This window comes from Brachyhypopomus gauderio, chromosome 10 (assembly GCF_052324685.1).
Source record: "Brachyhypopomus gauderio isolate BG-103 chromosome 10, BGAUD_0.2, whole genome shotgun sequence".
Lineage (NCBI taxonomy): Eukaryota > Metazoa > Chordata > Actinopteri > Gymnotiformes > Hypopomidae > Brachyhypopomus > Brachyhypopomus gauderio.
Window position 1 is genome coordinate 16412258 of NC_135220.1, and position 24234 is coordinate 16436491.

The 24234-nt window shown below is 45.8% G+C and overlaps 1 protein-coding gene across 2 annotated transcripts in view; it reads right to left on the minus strand.

Moving 5' to 3' along the window:
- The window catches only part of slc12a2 (solute carrier family 12 member 2), a 46426-nt gene that overhangs the window by 5109 nt on the left and 17083 nt on the right, over positions 1 to 24234 (minus strand). The window contains exons 3-26 of one of the 2 annotated variants that reach the window (XM_077019987.1): positions 20903 to 20978; positions 20226 to 20321; positions 17498 to 17637; positions 17217 to 17327; positions 16982 to 17090; positions 16751 to 16875; positions 16562 to 16646; positions 16081 to 16250; positions 15887 to 15994; positions 15306 to 15429; positions 15114 to 15215; positions 13437 to 13592; positions 11056 to 11155; positions 9360 to 9471; positions 8527 to 8667; positions 8172 to 8278; positions 7623 to 7702; positions 6755 to 6877; positions 5126 to 5173; positions 4353 to 4475; positions 3961 to 4072; positions 2618 to 2704; positions 1392 to 1527; positions 878 to 945 (exon numbers count right to left, since the gene is read on the minus strand). In XM_077019987.1, coding sequence (XP_076876102.1) covers positions 878 to 945; positions 1392 to 1527; positions 2618 to 2704; positions 3961 to 4072; positions 4353 to 4475; positions 5126 to 5173; positions 6755 to 6877; positions 7623 to 7702; positions 8172 to 8278; positions 8527 to 8667; positions 9360 to 9471; positions 11056 to 11155; positions 13437 to 13592; positions 15114 to 15215; positions 15306 to 15429; positions 15887 to 15994; positions 16081 to 16250; positions 16562 to 16646; positions 16751 to 16875; positions 16982 to 17090; positions 17217 to 17327; positions 17498 to 17637; positions 20226 to 20321; positions 20903 to 20978 — 2639 coding nt within the window. The remainder of the gene's footprint in view (positions 1 to 877; positions 946 to 1391; positions 1528 to 2617; positions 2705 to 3960; positions 4073 to 4352; positions 4476 to 5125; positions 5174 to 6754; positions 6878 to 7622; positions 7703 to 8171; positions 8279 to 8526; positions 8668 to 9359; positions 9472 to 11055; positions 11156 to 13436; positions 13593 to 15113; positions 15216 to 15305; positions 15430 to 15886; positions 15995 to 16080; positions 16251 to 16561; positions 16647 to 16750; positions 16876 to 16981; positions 17091 to 17216; positions 17328 to 17497; positions 17638 to 20225; positions 20322 to 20902; positions 20979 to 24234) is intronic. The other variant, XM_077019988.1, reaches the window with a different exon arrangement.

Below are 24234 nucleotides of genomic sequence, written 5' to 3' on the forward strand. Positions count from 1 at the left end.
GCATGCAGACACATCTCAAAGCAGACAGAGCATGATTTATTTATTGCGACATCAATTACTTTTTACCACTAATATAATTTTACAAGGTTTTCCGACAACACCAGCTATGCTACATCTAAACTGCAGTTAAAAACCTTTGATAAACTGACCAATTACAGCCTCTCACCTTCTCTCACCTGATCATGTACGACTGACTGATCTATCCTCCACAGCAAAAGACACACATGAGCCATTAGCATGTCCGTTTTGCTAGTTTTACCATTTCGGAGGACATACGTGTGCAGGTTACAGGTCACTTGCAATTATGAATGCAAGCAATCATGGCAGGCAAAACCAAGCTGAGCAAAAACTGTAAATTGATCAATCTGGCCTGTAATGTGAGCATAGCCTAGCTTGTCCTGTGGGATTGGGCTAGCTACTGTCTCTAGGTTACCCTGTGAGAGAGGGCTAGCTCTGAGCTCTAGGATGTTTATGACGTTCATCCTTTAATATCTTGCTGTCATGGATCAGTTTCTATTCACTCAACACAAGCAACAAGAAGGGAAATGGCTGGTTATTGAACTAGCAGTCATCACTGTCTAGTGTACAAGAACTAAATCTACAATTCATCACTTTTAAAATCTGGAAGATATGCAAGATTATCAGACATAATATGAAACGGGAAAACAAAACACAGACGTTCATTTTCCCAGCGTAAACTTTGCCCCCATTTCCCAAATGGCCTAGACAAACATCTCCTATTACCATGCTTATTCACTTACAGGCCTTGCAAACAGGAATATGAGCCCCCGCCATACATGCAGGCAGTGGTCAAATAGGTACGATGTGCCCATACAACCACTGATGGAGCCTTTTAATCCAGCTCAGATCTACTTACATCACAATGAGGGTGGCCGAGCTCGAGTTCTCCTTCAGCAGCTCGTTGAGTCTAATCTGACGATTGCTCTGTAGTGTGAACAAAACACAAACGCACACACCATAGTGTGACACATTGGTGTAAGGTCGCGAGATGACCTTCCTGTGCTGCTGATGCAAACACCGATTATTTCCCTCTCTCTGATACTCCAGCTGCCAGCACACTGTTGTGTACGAACCGCTGAACGAGGTTAATTATGATGTTTAACGCGAAAGATCTCCGTCCAGCTGTGAAAGCAGAGACGTCTCTCCGATGACGAGGCAAACAGCATTTAACGAAAAGCATTCTGCTGCCACCACATATATAATAGCTGAAATCCATTAACATTACTCAGCATTAGAGAGTGTATAAGGACTTTTATGAATATAGAAAGCTGGAGATCTAGGATAGAATAAAACAGAACAAGGCTGGCACAGTGCAGCAAGGGTCAAAGGGCAGAGGCAGGCTGACGGGAGGCTGGAAGGGTCACGCTCACCTTGGCCTTGTAGAGCTCCAGCTCGTTGTCCGTGATCCGCCAGGGCTCGTCGGCTTTAAGCTGGTCAGCAACCTCCTGATCCATGTCATCTTCATGCAGCCTGTAGGGCTCAATCATCTGGGCAAAATCAGTCACACTGCAACACACACACACACACACACACACACACACACACACACACACACACACACACACACACACACACACACACACACACATATATATATATGAACTGGCTTTGCTGTAGTTATTTTGGAAAAGCAGATGATGGGTGGAATTTCTGTGCATCCAGAGGTGAACTGGACAATTGTTTTCATACCACACTCAAAAATGACATAACATATTGCAATAAGTTATTTCCTTCTGGTCTCTGTACCCCATCACACACAGAGCCCTGAATCTTACAGCCATGATTCAGCCATGATTCATGATCCACTTAGGCTGACTGATTACATCTAAATCAGAAGCTTTCTGGTGGGTCTCTGAACAATTGTTCAGTCATTAATCTCTCCACATGAAGCACCATTTTAGGGGGGGGGGGGTGGGGGGGGGGGGGGGAGCAACCTACTCCCCCTCCCCTCACCACATGTGGATGAGCATGTGTTCCTAATGCCCAATAAATGAACTCAGGTGTCCTCAACAGTCTTCCAAATCACTGGAGTTAATAAGTATCCTCCTCAGCTGCAGGACAGTGAATTATACTGCCTCCTGATATGATGGAGTCCTCATAAGGAAACTCGCAGAAAAGCTCATAAGACGAGGATCAGACTTCTAAATGGCTTGCTGATTCATTCTGATTGGCTGAGGACTGATCAGAGAGGGAGGTTTGCCGTCATCACACTCGTGACCATCTCTGTCCCCCAGGACACGCCCTTTGACTCAGAGGCGGATGTAAAAAAAAAACTTTAAAAAACGTACACGTGTATACATGCAGGCAGCGGTCAATGTAGGACACAGACATCCATCCTGTTTAGTGGTCATTTAAAATTTCAATTCTAACGTAAAGCGTCACATCTGTATTGCGTGCGCAAGACAAGTGAGGAGAAGACAAGCGTCCAATAGCAAGAAGCAGATGCATTAATAATTCACAAAGGCACTGCTGTCGACTCCAGTGCACTTCTGGTGGACTCAAGAGACGCTGGAGATGTTTGTGTGAGGTCACCATCGGCGCCACATCTCACGCTAGAGGGGCCGGCGAGGGCGTCGGTCATGGGAAGACGGCCTACCTCTCAGCCTTGGGCTTGGTATTGATGTCTCCCAGGACAGTGATGTCAGAGAAATCTATCCTGAACTTGCTGAGCAAAGTGGCCATTCTGCAGGGAGAACAAAAGGAACACAGGCAGTTAACAAAGACCTACACAGACGTTCAGGTGAGACACGCCTTCAGCGTGCACTCCGGAAAAGACGCTGTCTCCCCGTCACCCTTGACCCCACGGAACCGGCTCCGCCCACGGCCCTCGACAGCCACCTGCGGCCTTCCGAGTGTGGGGACGCTTAAAATGATCTCTGGATCAGCAGTGAGGCTGCCCTCTGGGTGGTAATTTCCTTAGACTCAGGATTCACCTTCAAAGAAAACAACTTCAAAGGAAAAAAGAAAAATAAAAGCCCCCTAGCTGCAGCAGGAGGAAGTATCACGTGAGTACCTCCGCCAGAGGCCTTCAGGGTAACGTGAAGCTTCATTATTTCGTTTCATACCGATTACAGTGTCAGAGCATAGAGTGAGTTTCCTAGGTGTGATTTTCAAACTAAATGATGATTCATATGCCAAACAAACATAAGCGGATGAGAATGATGACCACCAAAATATTCCAGACAGCCGTTTGTGGAATCAAAAATTGTCGATTTTCACAGTACATGACACGGGTGGGTTGTGTTCACATTTTTTCAATAGGTCCAACACGTAATGCTCAGTATGCTATGATGCGTTACGCTCGCACTAATGTTTACAAAGGAAACAAGCAATGTCGCAACCTCAATTAAACTGCTCTCGTTCCGTCGCTTAACAACGTGAAACCCGCGGGCGCGGGTTTAATGCTCCGCGGAGAGTTCACGGCTCCCCGTTCGCGCACACGCACGCCCCCGCGCCCCGTGAAAAGACCAGGCGCTGCTAAATTTAGCAAACAAAGGGTCGTCAGGCAGGCAGGCAGCTGGCGAGGACAATGAGACACGTTCGTGTTGGACAATGGGACACGTGGGTCTGGGGAAAGGGAGAGGGAGAGAGAGAGACAGAACTGCACAGGCACCCAGCGTGAAGGGCTTTATGTTAAGAGACACATGCTGAAGGCTTCAAGCTTGGAGCTGGCGGGGCCGTTCAGAGGGTGCAGCCTCTTTAAGGTGCAGCAAAACAAACCCTGCATGGATTCACCAGCAAAGCCCTACGCCTCAACGCTTATTTAATGCTGAGCTATTACAGGCCTCAAGCCAAAATGACTATTTAATACCATAAAGATAAAAAACTAAAACTATGTACAACACTGGGACTTTTTCGGGGCAGGCTTTGGTTTTTAAGCGAGCCTGGCGAAAGCCCCGGTGAGGCGGGTGGAGGTACGAGGCGGGCGGAGGTACTAACGATCGGCGGTCGTGGTCGATGCGGTTGATCTTGCCCCCGATGAACACGCGGATCTTGCAATCCTTCCATTTCTTTTTGTTGGTGAGCAGGTAGGGGATGAGCAGAGTGAGGCCTGCACGGAGAACACCCACACCCACACCCACACCCACCCACCCCCACACACACCCACCCACCCCCACACACACACACACACACACACACACACACACACACACACACACACACACACACACACACACACACACACACACACACACACACACACACACACACACACACACACACACACACACACACACACACACACACACACACACACACACAGAGAGAGAGCTCAAAGGCCAGTTCAGAGGTGCTTCCATATTGTGATGAGTGCGGGAGCGGGGTCGCACCGCCATCGTCGAACAGCCACCACACGTCTACGGTCCCCTTGCCCTGCTCCTTCTGGAACTGACGACTGGCCTCCAGCAGCTTCTGCTCGTCCACGTTCAGCGGCGCCGCCGGGCTCGTTTTGTCTGCAGGCAGACACACACACACACACACACACACACACACTTCACTTCAGCAACGCTCTCGCGCAGAGGTGAGCAATCACGACACACACGGCCACTCTGCCCGTGACAGGACTGCGGCATGCAGCAAACAGCAGGATAGAGTGGAGGGAAGATTCGGGTTTCGGTTTTGATCCGAAGGCCACAGAGGGACAGAAGAAAGAGGTGACCAAAGAGAGCCAGGGCCTCACACCAGAAGCACTCAGCTCGGTAGCAGCACATTACAGCGCGCTCTCCTATTTCCCCAGAAATGAGGAGATCCACCACGGAGCGTTAGGGGCGGCACGACTGCACAGCGCCTCAACGTTTAGCTCTTCATTAGAAGCAAAGTTAGCAAAGGAGAGGAGAAATAAAGCATGTTAATCAAAGAGAAACAAATACATGTGCACACACGGGCAAGAGTGGACCGACAGTCCTGCCCAGCTGGGCTGGAAGCCATGAGGAGAGGGTTTGAAAGTAAGCCAGCATATCCAACACTACCACCACCACCACCACCATTACAGCAACAGGGAAGAGTTAATGCTAAAACAGCTTTCTAGGTAGAGGGAATATCACTAAATAGCACGAGAGAGAGAGAGAAAGCAAATGCTCAAAACACAAGATAGACTGCCTGCCTTTTCTCAACAGCGGCTGCGTAGGGGCTTTGCCGTCATCATCGTCATCTGGATAAAGTTCCCAAAAAAACGTGAAGAAGAGGGGAAGAAAAGAGAAGGGTTAATGTTCGCTGCTGTGATGGGAAACATGTGCGGAACCAGCGAGGTACAAAGGCAGGTCTGTTCTTTAAACTACGCATTACAAACGGCTCTGAACGGAGTAAAACTGCAGTCTACGAAAGGAAAAACAATACAGGACACTCGATACCGAACTCATCACGTCTTAGCAGAGATCTCCGAAATCAACACAATATCCCCTGTGCTCATGCATACAGCAGCTGGATCTCCAACACGCAAACGCGCACAAGCAGGCCTCTTCAATAAGCCTCCCGGGATAACTTACACATATTTGTGACCATCATCTGACAGGTATCACTGAACCAAAAAGCCCCTCCACAATCATCCTGGATCCACACACGCTTCTTATACCATGAAGCAATTTTCCTCACACATTCTCATGTTCTAAGTCACGCTTTAGAATCTCCAGAGGGCTCCTGTATGACTGACTGCTTTGAGCCGGACTTTACATACAAGCACACACGAGCAAAATCCTGATAAAATCATAAGGGGGTAGAATTAGTGCTGCTCTGCTCAAAGATTAGCTAATGACAATATTCTTCAGTGTGGTGTTGATCTCACTCTGTTCTCAATCCTCTTCTTCAGTCAGAGAATCCGTGACCCTTAGCACCGGATATAAAAGCTGGCACAAACACGGTCCAATAATCACCTCTTTCTCTGGACCGCTTAAGAACGCAGGCCAAACACACAAATAAAGTGTAATCAGTGTGGGATCAGGCCACAGAACCCTGCTCCAGCGATGAAATGTCATCAGTTAAGGGCAAGATCTGCTAAGCACCTGCCGGAGCCGCCTGCTTTCACCATCGGCCAGCTGGATTCACTTTCAGGCAGCGTTCATTAAAGCGATCGCACGCCCTGTGACATTAAGCTCTCTCTTATGGCCCTCGGCACACGCGGGGTCGTCCCGCACGTGATGTAGCGCGCTTGAGTGAGAAAGAGGCCCTTTAAAAAGACTCGTTCTCAGCCTGGGACGCGGGGAGATGGCGTGACGTGAGGCGTCGCGCAAATGGCCCCTGCCCCCTTTCCCAGCCCAGATGTTTCCCATCGGTGGGAACAAGCTCCAAGTTTGTTTGTTGCGAAGTCGCTGGGATAGATGTCGCATTGCCCCCACGCGCCCTCAGGCAAGGACACGTGTGGTGCGAGTCACGTGAAACATTTTAGCGAATGCAGCGCCGTGGTCCCGCGGGAACGGACAGGAGTCACGGGAACAAGCCACGGCACTTCCTGTGCATACAGGAAGACAGGGTCTACTGAAAAGGATCGTGGGTAGGAACATAAGAAAGATCCTGAAGAAGAAAGCATGAAATCATGAAAGGTTTTATTTCCAGAAATGTCTATAACAGACATGTTTCTTCTCTCCGCCGGGTTCAAGAAGTTGAGTTTCTTCTTTGCAAATACAAAAACTTTCAGCTCTTCACCAATTCATCACTGAATGTCAGATGTCTATCTTTCTTAAATGAATGTCTTGTTCATTTTGATACAACACACACACAAACCCAAAAGGCCGCTGACCTTTCTGAACAGCTGGGCTGTTCTGGATGCTTGTGGCCTTGGAGGAGAGCTTGGAGGAGTCGCCGTCGGAGTCTTTGCTCATGTCGATGGACACCACCACATCCTTCATGGCTGAGGTATCATCTTTGGGGGCAGAAGATTGATCGAACTATTACCTCACATACGTTTGAGCCCTTGTGCAATTACATCGAGGTCAAGGCAATTTCAAATGGAATTTAGCAGAAACAAGGTTTCCTGTTTATGGAAGGTTTATATACGTCGTTGCAAGGATCATTTCTTTTACCCAAACACACAAGTCCTATGCCTTTAAAATATTTAGCTCTTAATTCTTACCACTTTAAGCTTGAATGGCCCACAGGTGGTTTTCTAAAGGCTCTTTTCTAAGCACAAGGTGTGCCCTGTTAGTAACCAGTAGTATGTATACTCAATGGACAGTTGTAAGTATTAGTGTCAGTATAAACAGACAAGCAAAGTACATATTACCTCTTAGGAGAACAGCAGCTAACAGCAGCGTAATAGCTCACAAAATCCTTAACGATGCCCAACCTGGCCATAGTTCAATAATACATTGGCATGGTAATCAGCCAATTCATCTAAATAATCTAAATCTCTAATATTAATCACTAATCTGACAGCGGGGATAAGTACAGCCTCATTCACCAGGGAGGAATGGGTTAATAAAGAGTATTGAGGAGGATGGAACCTCACTGTTGGAGACTGATGGGTGTTGTGGGCTTAATTCAGCCCTGGCAATGAGCAGTGTCTACCTGATGATCTCTGAGAAGAGGCCGCAATGGACATCTGATCCTATACCTTATACATCTTGCTCATCTTAGAATTATAAAATGTGGCAGGATGGGCACAATACCTTGGCCTTGGATGTGGGAGATATCAAGTCCTTCTCTCAGTCTGAGGATGACAGCACCGTACTGAAAGTCAAAGGCGTCACTGAGACACACACACACACACACACACACACACACACACACACACACACACACACACACACACACACACACAAATAAACGTCTGTTAGAGAATTGCGGGAGGAAGTCGGACATCAAGCAGATTGGTCTGTGACGTGTTTACACTGGAGCTGTACTTTTCCACCAGGACCGAATGATTACCGTAAATACCGCGCTACAAACAAACAAGCGAGAGCACATGTTGCAGTGTGAGGGGGCTGCGGGACTCGTCCATGGCCGAAGGAGACCCCCCACCCCCACCCCCCCTCCCCTCCCGTGCAGTCAGGGTAAGTCCAGGCCAAAATGGACTTGGTAGCAAGACCTTTAATACACGCCTGCTGTCCAGTCCATCTCTAGTGTTATGTAAACAGATTTAACCTTCCTGTGTGTCTAGATCTGCTTGTGCTCTACTCTGAAGTATGGAGTCATGAAGAATGAGGTGGTGGCAGTACTGTATCAAGTTGATGTAGGTCTCCGTCTCCTTCATGTCTGCAGTTTTCCAGTTGTTCTTGAAGCCAAGGACCAGTGTGTTCGGCCTCAGTCTCCCGAGTCCAGAAGCCTGGACACACAGATGTCCACATGCATGGGCATACACCGGAAAACACACACACACACACACACAGCACTGACAGAAAACATGCCAGAAAACATGCCCAAGACCTACACTTGTTCATCAAAAGAATGGGCTACATATATATATAAAATACATAGTCAGTTATAAAATTGTCCGCGCACACGCACGCACACGCACACACACGCACACACACGCACACACGCGCGCACGCACACACACGCACACACACGCACCTGCAGAAGGTACTGGGTGCCCTGTCGCAGGTCTTCAGCAACCACAGGGGTGTAAAAAGCCTTGGACTTGTGGTTGAGAAGCCAGCGCTGGTAGCGCAACATGTCACTGTTCAGCTCCTTGAAGTTGGGCCGGCGGGAACTCTGGCGACGCAGGAGAAAGGCTGGTCACGGCGGAGCAGAGCAGGACCACTCTGCAGGACCCACAGGCCCTCTCCGCACCGTTAATCACCTAACCGTGAAACATCCTCACAACGGCCCCCGTGACACCAGCCAAATCACCACAGAAGAGCACTTTTATAAATTCTGATAGTCAGGCCTTGATTGGCCGTGCTGAGGGACTGGAAAATAAAGGCACTCTGTGACAGGAAGGCGGTGGGCCGGCCCGGTTTCTGGGTTGGGTAATGGAATATGTGGTGCGAGCCAGGAGGGGTGCTGGACTCCTCCGAGTCCAGTTGCGGCAGCCTGACGGAACCGGCTTCCACACAATGTGCTTTTGATTACCGCAGTCAGAGCGACCCAGCAGGGGAGCGGCTCAAAAGTGCCTTTTCACATCTAACTATTACTTCACCGCCTTCCCCAGCGCTGGCAGCATGGGCTAGAAGCTTTATTGCTCCTAGCAGAGCCATTTACTCAAATACACAAATAATAAAAAAAAAAACAACAAACTATTGTGTCAAACAGCCCAGGGTTCGAGACCAACAACGCAAATTACTACACCTTTATAGACTGAAGGCCTCTTTGCTGTAGACTCCAAAACAAATATTTAGAATGTCAATTGAAAACAGGCTTTTTAAAAATTTTCTATTTAAACAGGCGTGCAGCAGGGAACTTACGATGCGCACATGGCCACAGACCATGAGGCCGACGTTCTTGGTGAAGGCGTGGACCAGGTTGAGGAGTGCCGGGCGAGAGCTGGGCGCTCCGGTCATCACCAAACACTGCGGCCTGCGGAGAGCAAGCAGGTGACACAGTCACGCCGGGTCATGGGGGGGTTGGCGTCCCCTACCTACATACCTGTGACCACTACACGGCATTTGCAGGTTAGCCAGAAACCCAGTGATACCCGGCTAAGGTACTTCAGCTAAAATGACACCAGAATCCTTGTAGAGAGCAATGGACACAATGGGTAATTGGACAGTTTTACCTTCTCATGACCTTCACAGATCACCTCTCTGGTCAATATGAGAATACGAGACATCCAGATTAGTGAACTTCAAAAGAAGGAATGCTAAGGAAAAGGGATTATGGCCAGGAAAAGGCTAAGAGTAACTCGTCTGATTATCAAGGTATTATGGCTTATTGGCATGGGAACACTGAGAGGCCGTGCTCTGGTTAGAGTTTCCTCTATTTCAGCTCATACAGTGCATGTAAGCTGAACACTTGCTTAAAGTTAATGAGATTAAAGTCAATCTACATTAATGCCCCACCATGAGATTAAAGTCCCTCTGCATTAATGCTTCACCATTCTATACTGTAACGTGACTACTTATTTTTCAAATCATTGTATTTTCACCTTGCAAAATCCGTGGCATTCATGTACGGTTTTTGTTATCTGAATTTTTAGCAGAATGAACATCTCAAACATTAGACGTCCTACATCATGAGGCAAACATGGCAGAAGTGAATACTTTAATGTTTAAACATGTGTGAATTATGAAGCCCAGCCTGATTTTATGTAAAAACATGGAGGCAAAGATGAGAGTAAAATTCGAAGCATGGAACTTGTACCACCACCACCACTAAAGTGATTTTTTTCCATGTAAACACTTTTCAGTCCCAGATTTAGTAATTGTCCATTAAATCAGCCTAATTATGCATTTAGATTCCTGCGCCTCTAGTGCAAAGTTCCTCAAAGACAGATAGGTGCATCAAATTGAGCTAGAAAGCAACAGTATGCTTCTCTGTGCCTGGAGGGACGTTTTATGTAAGTCTTTCATGCTAGTAAAAATATCTGCAGCATGAAATTGCAGAGTCAGGTTTCTGACTGTGGCATATCAGCATATCAAGTATAAAACAGTAAATCTGTGCTCTAAGGGCGTATTTTCAGAAAGAAGAAAAAAAACTCAATAACTAAGAATCCTGAACTGTTGAAGCCAGTAAACCATCTTGGTATTGGTTGGACTACAGTGGACTGTGCTAAACTACACACAGGCACACTTGCATTGGTTGGACTACAGTGGACTGTGCTAAACTACACACAGGCACACACTTGCATTGGTTGGACTACAGTGGACTGTGCTAAACTACACACAGGCACACACTTGCATTGGTTGGACTACAGTGGACTGTGCTAAACTACACACAGGCACACACTTGCATTGGTTGGACTACAGTGGACTGTGCTAAACTACACACAGGCACACACTTGCATTGGTTGGACTACAGTGGACTGTGCTAAACTACACACAGGCACACACTTGCTTGGCAAGAATCCTGCAAACAACCTGAACCAGTCAGGTTACCCAGTCAATTTCCTTAGAAGGATCTTTAGAACTAAAAGCAGGACTACAGGAGAGTGGGTCTGTGTACCTGAAGGTCTTCACATGGTCCGCCACACCACAGAGCTGCAGGCTGTGAGTCAGGGCCTGCTGGTAGGTCAGCGCCTGGGTGGATGAACCCCAGTTCACATCTGCAAACAGAGAGCATGCAGTTCAGCCCCCTGCCATAGTAACCTCAAGACCTGTTCCCTCTACAGAAACATTTACATAGCTGCGTGTGCACGCATGTGGTCCGGGCTCCGTGAAGGTCATTTACATAACGCATGCAACCTCGCACAAGTGCACGGAGAGCCAAAGAGCATCGGGGTGTGTGTGTGTGTGTGTGTGCGACACATGGGAACTCAGCATTTAGCATGAGCGCACCATTTGTCCCAGTGTGCCGATGCCCCAAATGGCTGCAGAACCTCGAACAGCCCCAACGTGTGGCCAGGGCCCTCGATCTGGGCACAGGTTGCCTGACTGTGTAGAGGCAGCTGTGTGTTCCTGTGGGTGCGGGACAGAGTAGAGGCAGCTGTGTGTTCCTGTGGGTGCGGGACTGAGTAGAGGCAGCTGTGGGTGCGGGACCGAGTCGAGGCAGCTGTGTGTTCCTGTGGGTGCGGGACAGAGTTGAGGCAGCTGTGTGTTCCTGTGGGTGCGGGACTGAGTCGAGGCAGCTGTGTGTTCCTGTGGGTGCGGGACTGAGTAGAGGCAGCTGTGTGTTCCTGTGGGTGCGGGACTGAGTAGAGGCAGCTGTGTGTTCCTGTGGGTGCGGGACTGAGTAGAGGCAGCTGTGTGTTCCTGTGGGTGCGGGACAGAGTCGAGGCAGCTGTGGCTGCGGGACCGAGTCGAGGCAGCTGTGTGTTCCTGTGGCTGCGGGACCGAGTCGAGGCAGCTGTGTGTTCCTGTGGGTGCGGGACCAAGTCGAGGCAGCTGTGTGTTCCTGTGGGTGCGGGACCGAGTCGAGGCAGCTGTGTGTTCCTGTGGGTGCGGGACCGAGTCGAGGCAGCTGTGTGTTCCTGTGGGTGCGGGACCGAGTCGAGGCAGCTGTGTGTTCCTGTGGGTGCGGGACCGAGTTGAGGCAGCTGTGTGTTCCTGGTGCAGGACCGAGTTGAGGCAGCTGTGTGTTCCTGGTGCGGGACCGAGTCGAGGCAGCTGTGTGTGCAGCCCGAGGTGAGCGTGACTGCTCAAGCATTGTTAGCATTAGAGCCAACCTAGCCTGCACCATCACCATAGAAACACGTGGGGGGGAAACGATATAAATGGAGTCACCTTTTCAAACGTCTGTGGCTTTTCCGTAGGTGTTTGTTTTGTACATTTACAGCTGTGCCGTGCCTGCTACACACATGGCTGAAGGGCAGGAAGGACGATGCTCTGATGTTAGCGCACTGCTAAACATCAAGACTGTGATGGCTTAACCTGCTCAGCACATTTTGAAACATCAACTCATTGTATCGAGTTAAGTGCTGAACCCATTGTTAACAGAGTGCAGTACGAGTCTGTGGAGAATTACAGTCACGTGTTAACATCCAACTGTCCTCCACCATGTGTCTCTACCCCAGGGAGCGTCTTAAAAATAAATATGAAGATTCCACACTGACTAAAGCCAGTATTTCTTTGTTTATTTGCCAGGACTGCATCAATATGCTTTAAATGAAAGTGCACTCTGGGAGCTGGTCCTGTATGCAGGACTACAACCGACTGCTGGACTCTGTGCTTGTTCGGCCATCCACTGAACCTTTAAAGCGAACACGCGCATTATTCCTGGATGCCCAAACACCTTTAGAGAACTGCGACACGGTGAGCTGAATCATCACACTCAGTCTTGCTATTGTGGGACCTGCTCAGCATGGAAGACTTCACTGCAACTCTAACCTAAAATAGAACAGCAGCTGCACTGCAGCGTGTGTGTGTGTGTGTGTGTGTGTGTGTGTGTGTGTGTGTGTGTGTGTGTGTGTGTGTGTGTGCCACGCTGTGCTGTGATGCAAAACCTGTCCCAAGCCCAGCATCCATGCGTCAGCAAGAAAAAAATTATATATAAAGAAAGCTAAAAGTATAAATATTTAGGCAAAATCCAGCTCGAAAGAAAATTGTTCGTGTCCATCTTAATATGTGAAAGTCCCAGACACAAAGTCAGAAAAGACATCACCATTAGCCTACATGTTACTGTATTACATTACTGCACCTGACCCAGTTCAGCAGAAGGAAGGAATTTAAATTAAATAGTGATTAAGACTGAGAAATTTGGACAAGGGTAATCATTCCACAGGCATATGGAACTATCACTCCAGGTAGGTTTTCAGATTTATTCATTTTGCTCCAATTGATCTTTGCATTGTCTAACTTATACGGTACAGCATTGCACATGCACATCTTGCCACGACACGCCTCTTTTGATCTTGCTGAAGGAAATGGCGTGATTGGACGAGACCTGACCTGGCTTCTTGTAGCTCACGTAGATGTACAGGGACAAGACGATGACGTTGGTGAAGAGGGCCGCCCACCAGTTGATGACAAACATGACCACGCAGCAGAGCACAGCTCCGGCCAGGGACACCCACATGTTGTAGTACTTGAAGCTGGGCCTCCACCCTGCCCGACACAAGCAGGAAATAAATGTTGAGGTGGGCGGTGCTAATATACAAAAGACTAATTGAGTGTGACCCTTTGTGCCCACTGTAATAAATCCCAAAATGATCTGAATGTCTGTATTTTACATCTGGCAATAAAGCATTGTTGGGCTTCTAATAAATAATTAAAATGTTAGTACCACTTTAAGTAGTTTACCAAAACAGATGAGACATATTCTGTCAACTAAGAGTTCTTCTTTCTAAGCTCTTCACACTACTGCGTGTCATTTCACAGAGGATTTTCACTGTTCCAAGGTTGTTTTATACAAGGTTGTGTTAAGCACTTTTTACATATATTTTAGCATTTGAATTCTGGGCCACCGTGTTCTTCTCACCTGGTTCAACACAAATATTACAGATTTCCTGGCTGGGATGGTCTAACACAGCGGAATCACGGTTTGTATAAGCATGGGAACAGGTTTGGATTAAAAATGAGTTAGCACTAGTTAGGATACACATTAGAGGTTACTGTAACTATGGAGGTTCATCGGACAATGAACTAGTACTAACCAAATGGCATTTTAGTGAGGTCAAGCAATTAAACACTTAAGTTGTTACACTGTAATACTAGGAAGGGAACATGACATGAAGGGTACATGTGACGATTTCAAAATGAAGAAATAAATGTTCTACTGTACGAGATACAGCACGGGTCAGTGAGTGCAAAGTATATTTCCTTGAAGAATGTACCCTTTATGTGCATGGAACTGTGTGTGTGTGTACAACACCACAAGTAGATTGAAGATCTCTACCTGGTAGTCTTCTAGTGCTTTGGTATTGAAGGAAGAGCAAATCTCTTTACACAAAGAATAAATGAATAACCTTGACATCAGTTGCAGGATAATAATATGCAAAACCCCTGATTAAGAGCCAACATCCAGGCATTTCAAAACACCAAGAGATATTTTGTCAATAATGTATTAAAGGTTGCAATATGGTTTTTATGAAAGAATATTGTGGATAGTAAATAGTGCCTAATATTTCCATCAAATAAATGATGAGGTTTTCAAACTGACTCCTCAAAGGCATATTTATCTCAAGTTAAACATTTGTCCATAACTTGAAATATGAAATCTTTTTAAACACTCTAGTCTGCAGAAAGCTTTTACATCACAGCATTTAGTTTACTTATAATCCCCATTTTAAAAATCCCCAATAATCAACAATTTCCTAGATTAGTCCACGTTACATTTAACTTACATATTATATTTATGAGCCAGATCTTCACTACAGCCATTTTCACCTTTGAATTATATCTCTGATCATAGGTGTTGAGTTCTCTTGCCCAGACCTATGATTGCTAATACATAATGTATATTGTAACTGTCCAACGAAGGGCAAATAAAAACTACTGCTCAAGTTACACACATCCAGTAAATCTTAGTAATGGTACTATAAGCAAAAACATTCCTTACAAGCACAGGATGGTTCTCGCCATCTGTGCATTGGTTTCAAATTTTTCATAACCAATCGAGAGCCTTACCAGGAGAATTAGCCAACGAGGCATGGAACACGGAGAAGTTGATCAGTGCATAAGAGGCCAGGAAGAAGTTGGATATGATCGGAGCAATGACGTTGAGCTCAGCTGAAAACACAAGAGACATGCGGGTTTTAACTGAAGCCCTTGCACACATGGCAGAACTATGTAGCGCCCCCTTGAGGACTGCCTGCACACCGATGAGGATGAAGGCCAGGGCGATGCCGAAGGTGAGCAGGTAGCCACGCAGGGGTTCGTTGTTCTTGCCATAGCCCTTGGCGAAGCCGGCAATGCCAGGGTAAATGTTGTCTTTGCATAAAGCCTGAAGGGGAGGACATTACCAGCATGAAATCCAAAAAGCAAACAAATGCTTGACCAGCATATGAACGCAACACAACAGCCAATTTACACACAACACAATTTCCAACGTGGACTTATTTCGGTTTTGTGGTACTGAACAAGATGAATGTTAGTTTTTGTTCATAGATGTTTGTTATACTAATGACAAGGTTTTCAGCTCCTAATGCAACAAAGCATCTTCAAACCAGGAAACCTATACCAGTATGCTTTAACATGCACACCGATGAGGAAGTACATTTTGTAACTGAATATTTAGCAGTTTTGAGAGCTGACTCTTGGGTTATTAGTAGGAGTGAATAAAGACAAGAAAAATAAAAACAAAACATGGAAACAAAGGCTGCTTTTCCACATCACTGTATTTTTACTACTGAAAAAGGCCTTTATCTGGGATTAGATGGGATGTTTGTGCAGAGGCCCACCTGGAACACTTTGGGGGCACTGACCAGAGAGGCCAGAGCTGAGGACAGTGTGGCGGAGAAAATCCCTGCAGTGATGAGAGGCCCGAACCCTGATACCACACTCATAACCTTGGAGCAGAGAGAAGGGCGTGCCACTTTAAGAACAGTTCTGCACCATAAACACACTCCACGTTTTTGCTTGCTCACTGCCTTACCTGAAAGTCATTGTGGAGCCCGTACTCGCAAGATGAAACCAGACTTCCGTTGGCTGGCTTGCAGGAGGAGAAGTCGTAGCCGTACTTGCAAGTCGCACCCGCGCATTTTAGCTCACCGGTCACAGTGTGATTGATCGCGACACCTGTGGCATCTCTCACAATGCAAGCGCCTATCAACAAGGAGAAAGAAAAGGAGCATGTTGAAATTAAACTGGCCAAAAACTATGTTTAAATGCCAAACAGATGTAAATGTAAATAGCAGAGCCTAACTCCCACCCATTTGATATCTAGTTTCACACTGTATTCAAATCCAAGTCTGTAGGGGTCAGCGAGGTCAATTTTGCTCCCTCGGACTCCCAGCCACTGATGGCTGTGACATCATCCGGGCTTGAACCAGCAACCTGAGAATTTTAACGCTTCTCCATTGCACCACAACTCAGGAAACCTAGAACAGATTTGCTAACCACTGGCCACACTTTACCTGCGGAGATGGCAACGCCCAAGTAGACCACGCCCGTGATGAGAATGGCCAACAGAGTTCCCTTTGGGATTGCCATCTGGGGATCCTACAAAAGCCAAACATTTAAAGTGAAAGTATGTAAATACAATGTAATTCTCACGGAGACTACTTTAACATTATGCATGTTATTGGAATTAAAACATAACTCACAGCAAGATCTCCTGAGATGTTGGCCCCAGCGAGAATGCCAGTGGCGGCAGGGAAGAAGATGGCAAAAACGGAGAAGAACGTCTCTCCTCGGAAGTCTGGAGCTAAATTCTCTAGCAAGATACCAGCTGAGGAGGGGAGAGAGGTTACGGTCACAAACGGCAAAAGGTGGAAACTACCAAAACATTTGTGGCAATTATATAGATTTGTACTTCTATGAGGGATTATTTGTACCATCGTAGCCAAAGAATCCATGTTTTTCCTTGGACTCGATGGAGATGAATGTGCCAATGAAGTAGTTGAAGATCGCACTGATCAGGATAATCAAAAGGAAAATTTGGGCCTACGAGATCAAAAGCAGAATATTAATATGACTCATACTTTCTCCCTCAGGTGAACCTTCTGGTGCTTCAACCAGAGGAATGAAAATAGAAAGAGAGAGAAAATAAGTAGAAAAATCATCTCACACCTTAGCCTCCCATTCCATGCCTGCCACAGAGATCCCCAAGAGGATGATAACGGTGATGGTGCCAACGATTCTGATGTCATTGACTTGATCGAACATGGTGGCTCCAGCAGCCTGTGACGCAAACACATCGATACATCAAAAATGAAGCCACAACGTGTTACTCCAACACAGCGCCACGCCTTGTAAAATTTTTATCATTACATTTACATGAACATGACTACGCACTATGAAATCAACGTAAAAAACAAAAGGTCGATGGGAAATAACCGATCGTTTCTTACTTCAAGAAGTTCCACGACTGTCTCAGCAAAGCCCACAACATACATGGCCACAGCCACTGCGTTGGCAAAAGCGAAGATTAGACCGATAGAGCCTCCAAATTCTGGGCCTAAACTTCGAGATATCAAATAATATGCGCCTCCTGAGGATGGGAGGGAGGGAGAGAAACACTATTAAATGTTATTACATTACACTGTAAAACATATTTATTGCTAAAACGATCTAATTGGATAGTAGCGAGTGGACCTCATCAAACTTGGAGAACTACTTATGGAATGGAAGAACAGACTTGGCACCAACTTGGTAAAAAAAGATTTAGACGTGCTGTACAGAGCGGAGTTGTGTGAAGGAGAGGTGTGAAATTACTGGAATGCCAAAAAAGATTAAGTTTCTAAAAGATTACTAGCCGTGTGTCACCATGGATTGAAGCCAACATCACAATCCATGGAAATGGACATCAGTCGACTCACGTGTTAAGGTTTTCCTCCCATTAGGCTGGGACGTATTATACAATTACACAAATACTTAGTTCAATCCAAGAGAATAGGTGTAAACATATTTGTCCACAATGGACAGTCATGGAGAGAGAAGAGTCTGATTTGAGCAACTACTGTGCTGTTCTGTGAAACCTTTTCTGAAGGTTTTTACAGCCTGTCCAGTGAAACTTTTAAACAAACTGTCTGTGAAATAAGTTTAGATTTCAATCTCAGCTTGTGCCAAAATCTGATCCTGAGCATACAAGACCTAGGTCAACAGACTGTTCAGTCTCCCAGAGTAATCTCAGAAAATACAAATATCCACACTGTGATATGATTTCACTACCACGCTGAGTGGAAACCTCCAAAAAAATAAGTTGCAAATAAATAAATAAATACATGCAAACAAAAAGAAAGAAAACGCCAGGCCTTATATCCTTTCCGTTCAGATTTAGAAGCACACTACTTCGTGCCTATCACATGACGAGCTCTCTCTTTCTCCTGTGAGCCAACTGCGAGACATTCGGCAGAGTCTCCGAAGAGAAGACGTCCTGCCAGGCTGGAAGCGGGGGACCAGGCCTTTGGCGTAAATAATTACGGCCATGGTGGTCGGTGGAGCATACCAGATGGACCGAAAGACAAAAGAAGAGCTACTTCAATTGCATATGGCCGACAGCACACAAGTCGCAGGCCGCCTTAAGCTCAATCAATCATCGCCCACGTTTTAGAAGGACCGAATGAGGAAGCCAAATAAAGTCTTTAAACATCCAAACACATCAGCGATCAATTAACCCTCATTTGGATTTAGAACTCCAAGTGATATCTGAATTGTTCTTGGTCATAGCAATGAATGATATTGGGTAATAAATACAGAAAAACCATGGATACAGGTCTTCCTATTACATCCAAAAATATTACATCCAAGTGTGAGCTATAACCAAATTAGGATTGTAACAGGAGCACGGCGTGAAGTTAATAATCAATTAATTAATAATTAGCAAATGAACTGTGTTTAGCAGCACCCATTCAACTTTTGTTTCCACTGAAAATGTTGCCACAAGAACAAAAATACAGTAACAACAGTAGATCGGTGCAGCTCAGTAAACATCGCAAGGAGTGTGCGTCCCGTCTCGGGGATGAAGGGACATTATGAGGCAGGTGCGGTAGAGGACTCCGTGTCCTTCAGGTCACCTCCTCACTAACACACTGCTGACCGTCCTTGGCCACGACTCAACACTCACGTCTCACCACGCGCAGATTACGCACTTCCTTATCGAAATTTGTCATCACGCGACCCGCGGAAAATGAACTCTCTACTCCAGCAGATTTTGTCCATCAACACGGAGGAGGTGCAATTCGTCTGGGGTCTTATGACCTGACATTCAAAGCGCTCCATGGCAGGAGGCCCACGAGGGACATTGGCCAAGGACGTGGCGTCTTAATGCTGTGCGTGACCGTGACTGTGTGTTCCGTCATCCTTGCAATATCCTGCTCGACCTACAGCAGGTTCACATATGGAGGTGATGACATTTTGTTGTGGTGGATGTGGCGAAGCGTGCAATAATTAAATTTCACTAGATTAAAGAGATAAAATAAAATAACAGGAGTAGAAGCTCAGTATAGCCTAGGCAGTGTAGCAGCACTGTTTTTGTGTATATATATATATATATATATATATATATATATATATATATATATATATATATATATATATATATATATATATATATTATACAAATATTTCACATATGAACATCGAAGTGGACACCAAAGTGTACATGCAAGTTGACAAACCTACAACCAGGCAATTCAAATACAGTGAAGTTCACAAAAAAATAGAGGCAGCTTTAGTAGATATTTACATTTACAGAACAAATTACATGTACTGTAGACCACAATGGCTGGGGCGCTGATCAAATAATAACTGGTCGAACCAGCTTGCACAGCAGGACAGAGGTGAACATCTAGACCTCATCATTCATAAGCAGGGAGTGTTGAGACCTCCAGACAGTCTTACAGACAGGACAATTTCTGATGATGGGTCAGGTTACGCTGACCATTATAACCGATTACAACCGCTCACTTGTATCGTCGGATTAATTAAAACCTCAAGGTGACCCTGAAGGCCCACGCGGACGGGCTGGGTTCACGCCTTCTGTGGCCTCCTGCCTGGTATCTGATGATACAAGCCCACCTCAGCACGGCATCGTGTGTGAGCGCTGCCTTTTTTGGGGTGTTTGTGAAGCTTGCGTACCTCCTCGCACGAAACCGTTGGTCGCTATGGCAGAGGTCGAACAGCCAGTGATGCTGGTCACAACAGTTGCCATAGCAACAATAACGCAGGAACACACTGTGGGAATAAAAACAAACAAGGAAAATCATCATCAGCCTGAAAAACTTCCTTAATATATGAAGGAACATTTCACTTCATAGGGTCCTATAATAATCTCTCACCACAATGTGACATTAAAAGTATTTCTTATGGGTTGATGGACTTTGCTTGACCTCATGGGTTAGTAAATCGGTATATGGACAGAACTAATACAAAATTATCCCCACTATCTTCAATTGTGCCAAAACAAGTGACATGTGTCTAACGGCTGCAGACGTGAATGACGGACATGTACAACAAACAGATCATAACCATCATATGCATTTTACATAAGGCCCTCTCATATTCTCCTGCGTCTCAACACTTCACTAGTGCTTCACAACCTGCATTCTGCTGCCCCGGAGGGTTCACACCTCCCCAGCTGCCGTGTTCAAACTGGATAATGGCAGTGAGAGAATGATCTGGATGGTTTACTGCAGGTGCCACCCCACAGCAACATTCAGCAGCCGGATGGCGGATGGGAGGCCGTGGAGTCTGTGTGAATTAAAGGCCTTAATTCACACGAACTGGCAGATGTGCTCCAGAGAGTCCGAACCTACCGACTCCGGCCTGGCCCACGATCCAGGTCATGCGGATGAAGAGCATCACGCCCCAAATGTTCAACATGCAGCGGACCTGCACAGAGGGAGGATGGCGGTTAGGCGTCACGCAGAGCGCAGGGGGTACACCACCCACCAAAGCCCATTTTCCCCGGCAAACCTGGCCCTGGCGTCCGTGCGCGGGAAGCCGAGGCTGGCGGCAGGAGTCAGCCTGTGTGTAATCTACACTCACACTTCCGTAAAGGGCAAACGGCTGTGTGACCTTTAACTGAAAGACTGAACTCCTGCCACGGTTTGGAAAAAAAAACGCTTTGGGTGACAATGAAATGCAGGACAACATCAGAGGTTGCGACAACACATCAGTACACTATAAGGATTAACATCAAATATCAAAGGAATGACATCAATACAGGTGATGTGACCGAAAGTTTTAAAAGGGCCTTGATTTACCCTTTGCCTAGGTGTCTGGTTTTTGTTCGTTCAAATGTTGACAGTGAGGAGGTGGAAAATGTGAACAATGTTAAGACGATGAGGAAGCATGGTCTGCACACATCCAAATCCAGGACGTGTGATGAGAACCAGGGCCCGTCCTGGACCCGAGAACCAGAGAGCCCGTCCTGGGACCGAGAGCACTACTCACAAAACTAACAATCCAGCATTTAACAGAGGCAGAGATTTCACTCTAAGAGTATCCTGAGCTGCTATTCAGGGAGGAATTTATTTTTCAACAGTCATCGGCTTTCTGAAAGTAGTAGCACGTCCCAAATAACACCACAATATTCTAGCCGCGTGACGCAGACATCCACGGGCAGGACGGGACAGGCAGGACGGATGAACAGGCCGATTCCCACCGGGGGTTAGAAATCCTGAGCAGCGTGCGGCTCGCACTCATCCTCGTCTCACACTTTGTTTGGGTGTCACACTTCTCCTGTCTGCGGCTCGGCTGACTGAGACGGTAGGTGAGAGCGAGGAGAGTCCTCGGAGGAAGACAGAAGCACTGCGATGCAGCTCGGCCGCTCTTACACACAGACCAAGCGCGCTTTTAACCAGCGTGTTGGAGCAAGGGGACGGCACCACAAGATGCCAAAGAGAGTCTGGACCGGGTGCAAGACACCAACACAAACAAACAAATTGTTTCTCTCTTTCTCACACACACACACACACACACACACACACACACCTTAAAGCTTCCTCATTTATTAGAGTATCAAATATGCAACATTTTTTACCTCTATGGCCATGCCCAATATATCCATGTAGTGGCCGGAAGTTACGTCACACAACCACCACCACCACCACCACCACCACCACCACCACAGCTCTACACACATTCTTAGTCAGGGAGTGAAGTGGCTTCCTCATTTGTAGCATCTTGTTCAGCAATTTACGGAGTGATGCAAAAACTCATTCAGCAAAATCTAAAAGGAGTGTTGGTCACATGTTCGCTACACACTGTGTTTTTACAGACCTAGATAAACGATTAACGGATCTGATCATAAATTAGTTAATAAATTGTTTATCTTGGCATTGTGAAAATAAAAAACATTTACCTAAATCAATTAATTTCAATTCATTCGAAGTGTATAATTTCATTTGAATTTGCTAATTACGTTTCAAAAAATTTGTCTGATTACACTTCCACTGCAAGGACAACCTAATTTCAGTCTAGCTCCTGGTGCTCTAATATCTGAGAACATGGAACATTCATTTATAGTACACAAATGAATCAGCAGTAGAAATACCAGATCAGTGGTGATGATAAATGACAACGACACATGAATACAAAAGGTAGATTTTACACTGAAGGCTTTATTAATGTCTGACCAGATAAATAATAAGTTAATAAGGTTTCAGGCTGGCCAAAGATCGTCTCAGACCTCAGAACTAAGTGGCAGCCAGGACCACTGAGCAGTTCAACTCAGCACAGGGACACTTGAAAAGCAGCTGAGGGTTCAGTTCAGTTTGAAGCACTTTAATGACCCTGGGCCAGACAAATGAGAAGGTAACTAAAGACAGGAGGTCCCATCCTTTAAGGAAAACCAGGCTTCAGACTGGCCGAATATAATCTCGTGCCTCAAAACTACCTGGCAACATGGCAGATTGAGTGCGGGTCATTAAAGCCCTTTACATTGATCTGATTGTTCTACTGCACAGCACAATGGCACATCATGCTATCATTTTGAGGTGTGAAATGACCTAGGGCCAGCCAAAAACTAACTCTTACTTACAGTGAAGGACACGTTCTGTATGGTGAAATTATTATTTATCTGGCCAGTCATGAATAAAGTCTTCAGCACCCCTCCAAAAACAGACCTTTGGTGTTCATTTGCCATTGTGCCCTATTGTACAGAACTCCATGTTCCCAACTGTGAGGTCCATCATCACCATGGGCGCTCCTCATACAAAGACACTTGTTCCCTATTGACAAATTCTCGTTTGTCTGGCCTGTGGCCGTTATCCTTCGAAAAAATACATACATAAATCAATTTGAACATAATTTTATATTAAAATAAAATGAGTCATTTTACAAATGGGTTTTTTTTTAGATTTTAATCTCTCTAAATATTTGCAATGCCTTGAGAAACAAACTAATTATAAAGAATTTATTCTATCACATCTTCAGTATTAGTTCGCCTATGACTGTAAAATGTCAGTAGCTTCAGTAAGCTTCATGTGTATTCTTCAGTCCACTGAACTGACCTAGTGGCCTTGGATGACATTTCCATCATTTATAAATACACCCTCCTGTCAAAAACATGATACATATGTGTCACATTTCTCTGTGAATTGTTCAGACAATGAGTTAGGATATCCCATAAAACCAGGTAATTCTTCTCTCATAGGAGTTAGCAATGAATTTATCATCAATATATAATTTATACCTCAAGATCTTGGAGGAAAAATTAAATACCACCATATGCAAACATGCTCAAATGAATTACCATTATGAAGTCCACTTCAGTGTACCTCTAAGTATATTAATTTTGAAAGCAAAAATAATTATTACTGAGCACAAAAGGAGACAAATCTTTAAAACAATCTATTGAAGGTTTGTACACTGGTGGATCCTGAAGCAAAGCATCTTCATAGGGGAGATATTGGTATACCAGCTCTGAACAGCACAAGTCACTGGAAAACCCTCACCTCTGATGCCATTAAAGGTTTTAACGACCTAATAAAGCCCACAGAATGTGACACAAGATGGCAAAGTGAAAAAACAAGGCTTTATGAAAGAAATTATAAATGTAGACATTTTCTGACACTCCCAATACCACTCTCGATGGGTCAGAGCACTTAATCCCTCGTGAATGTTGGCCAGTACATAAATAACT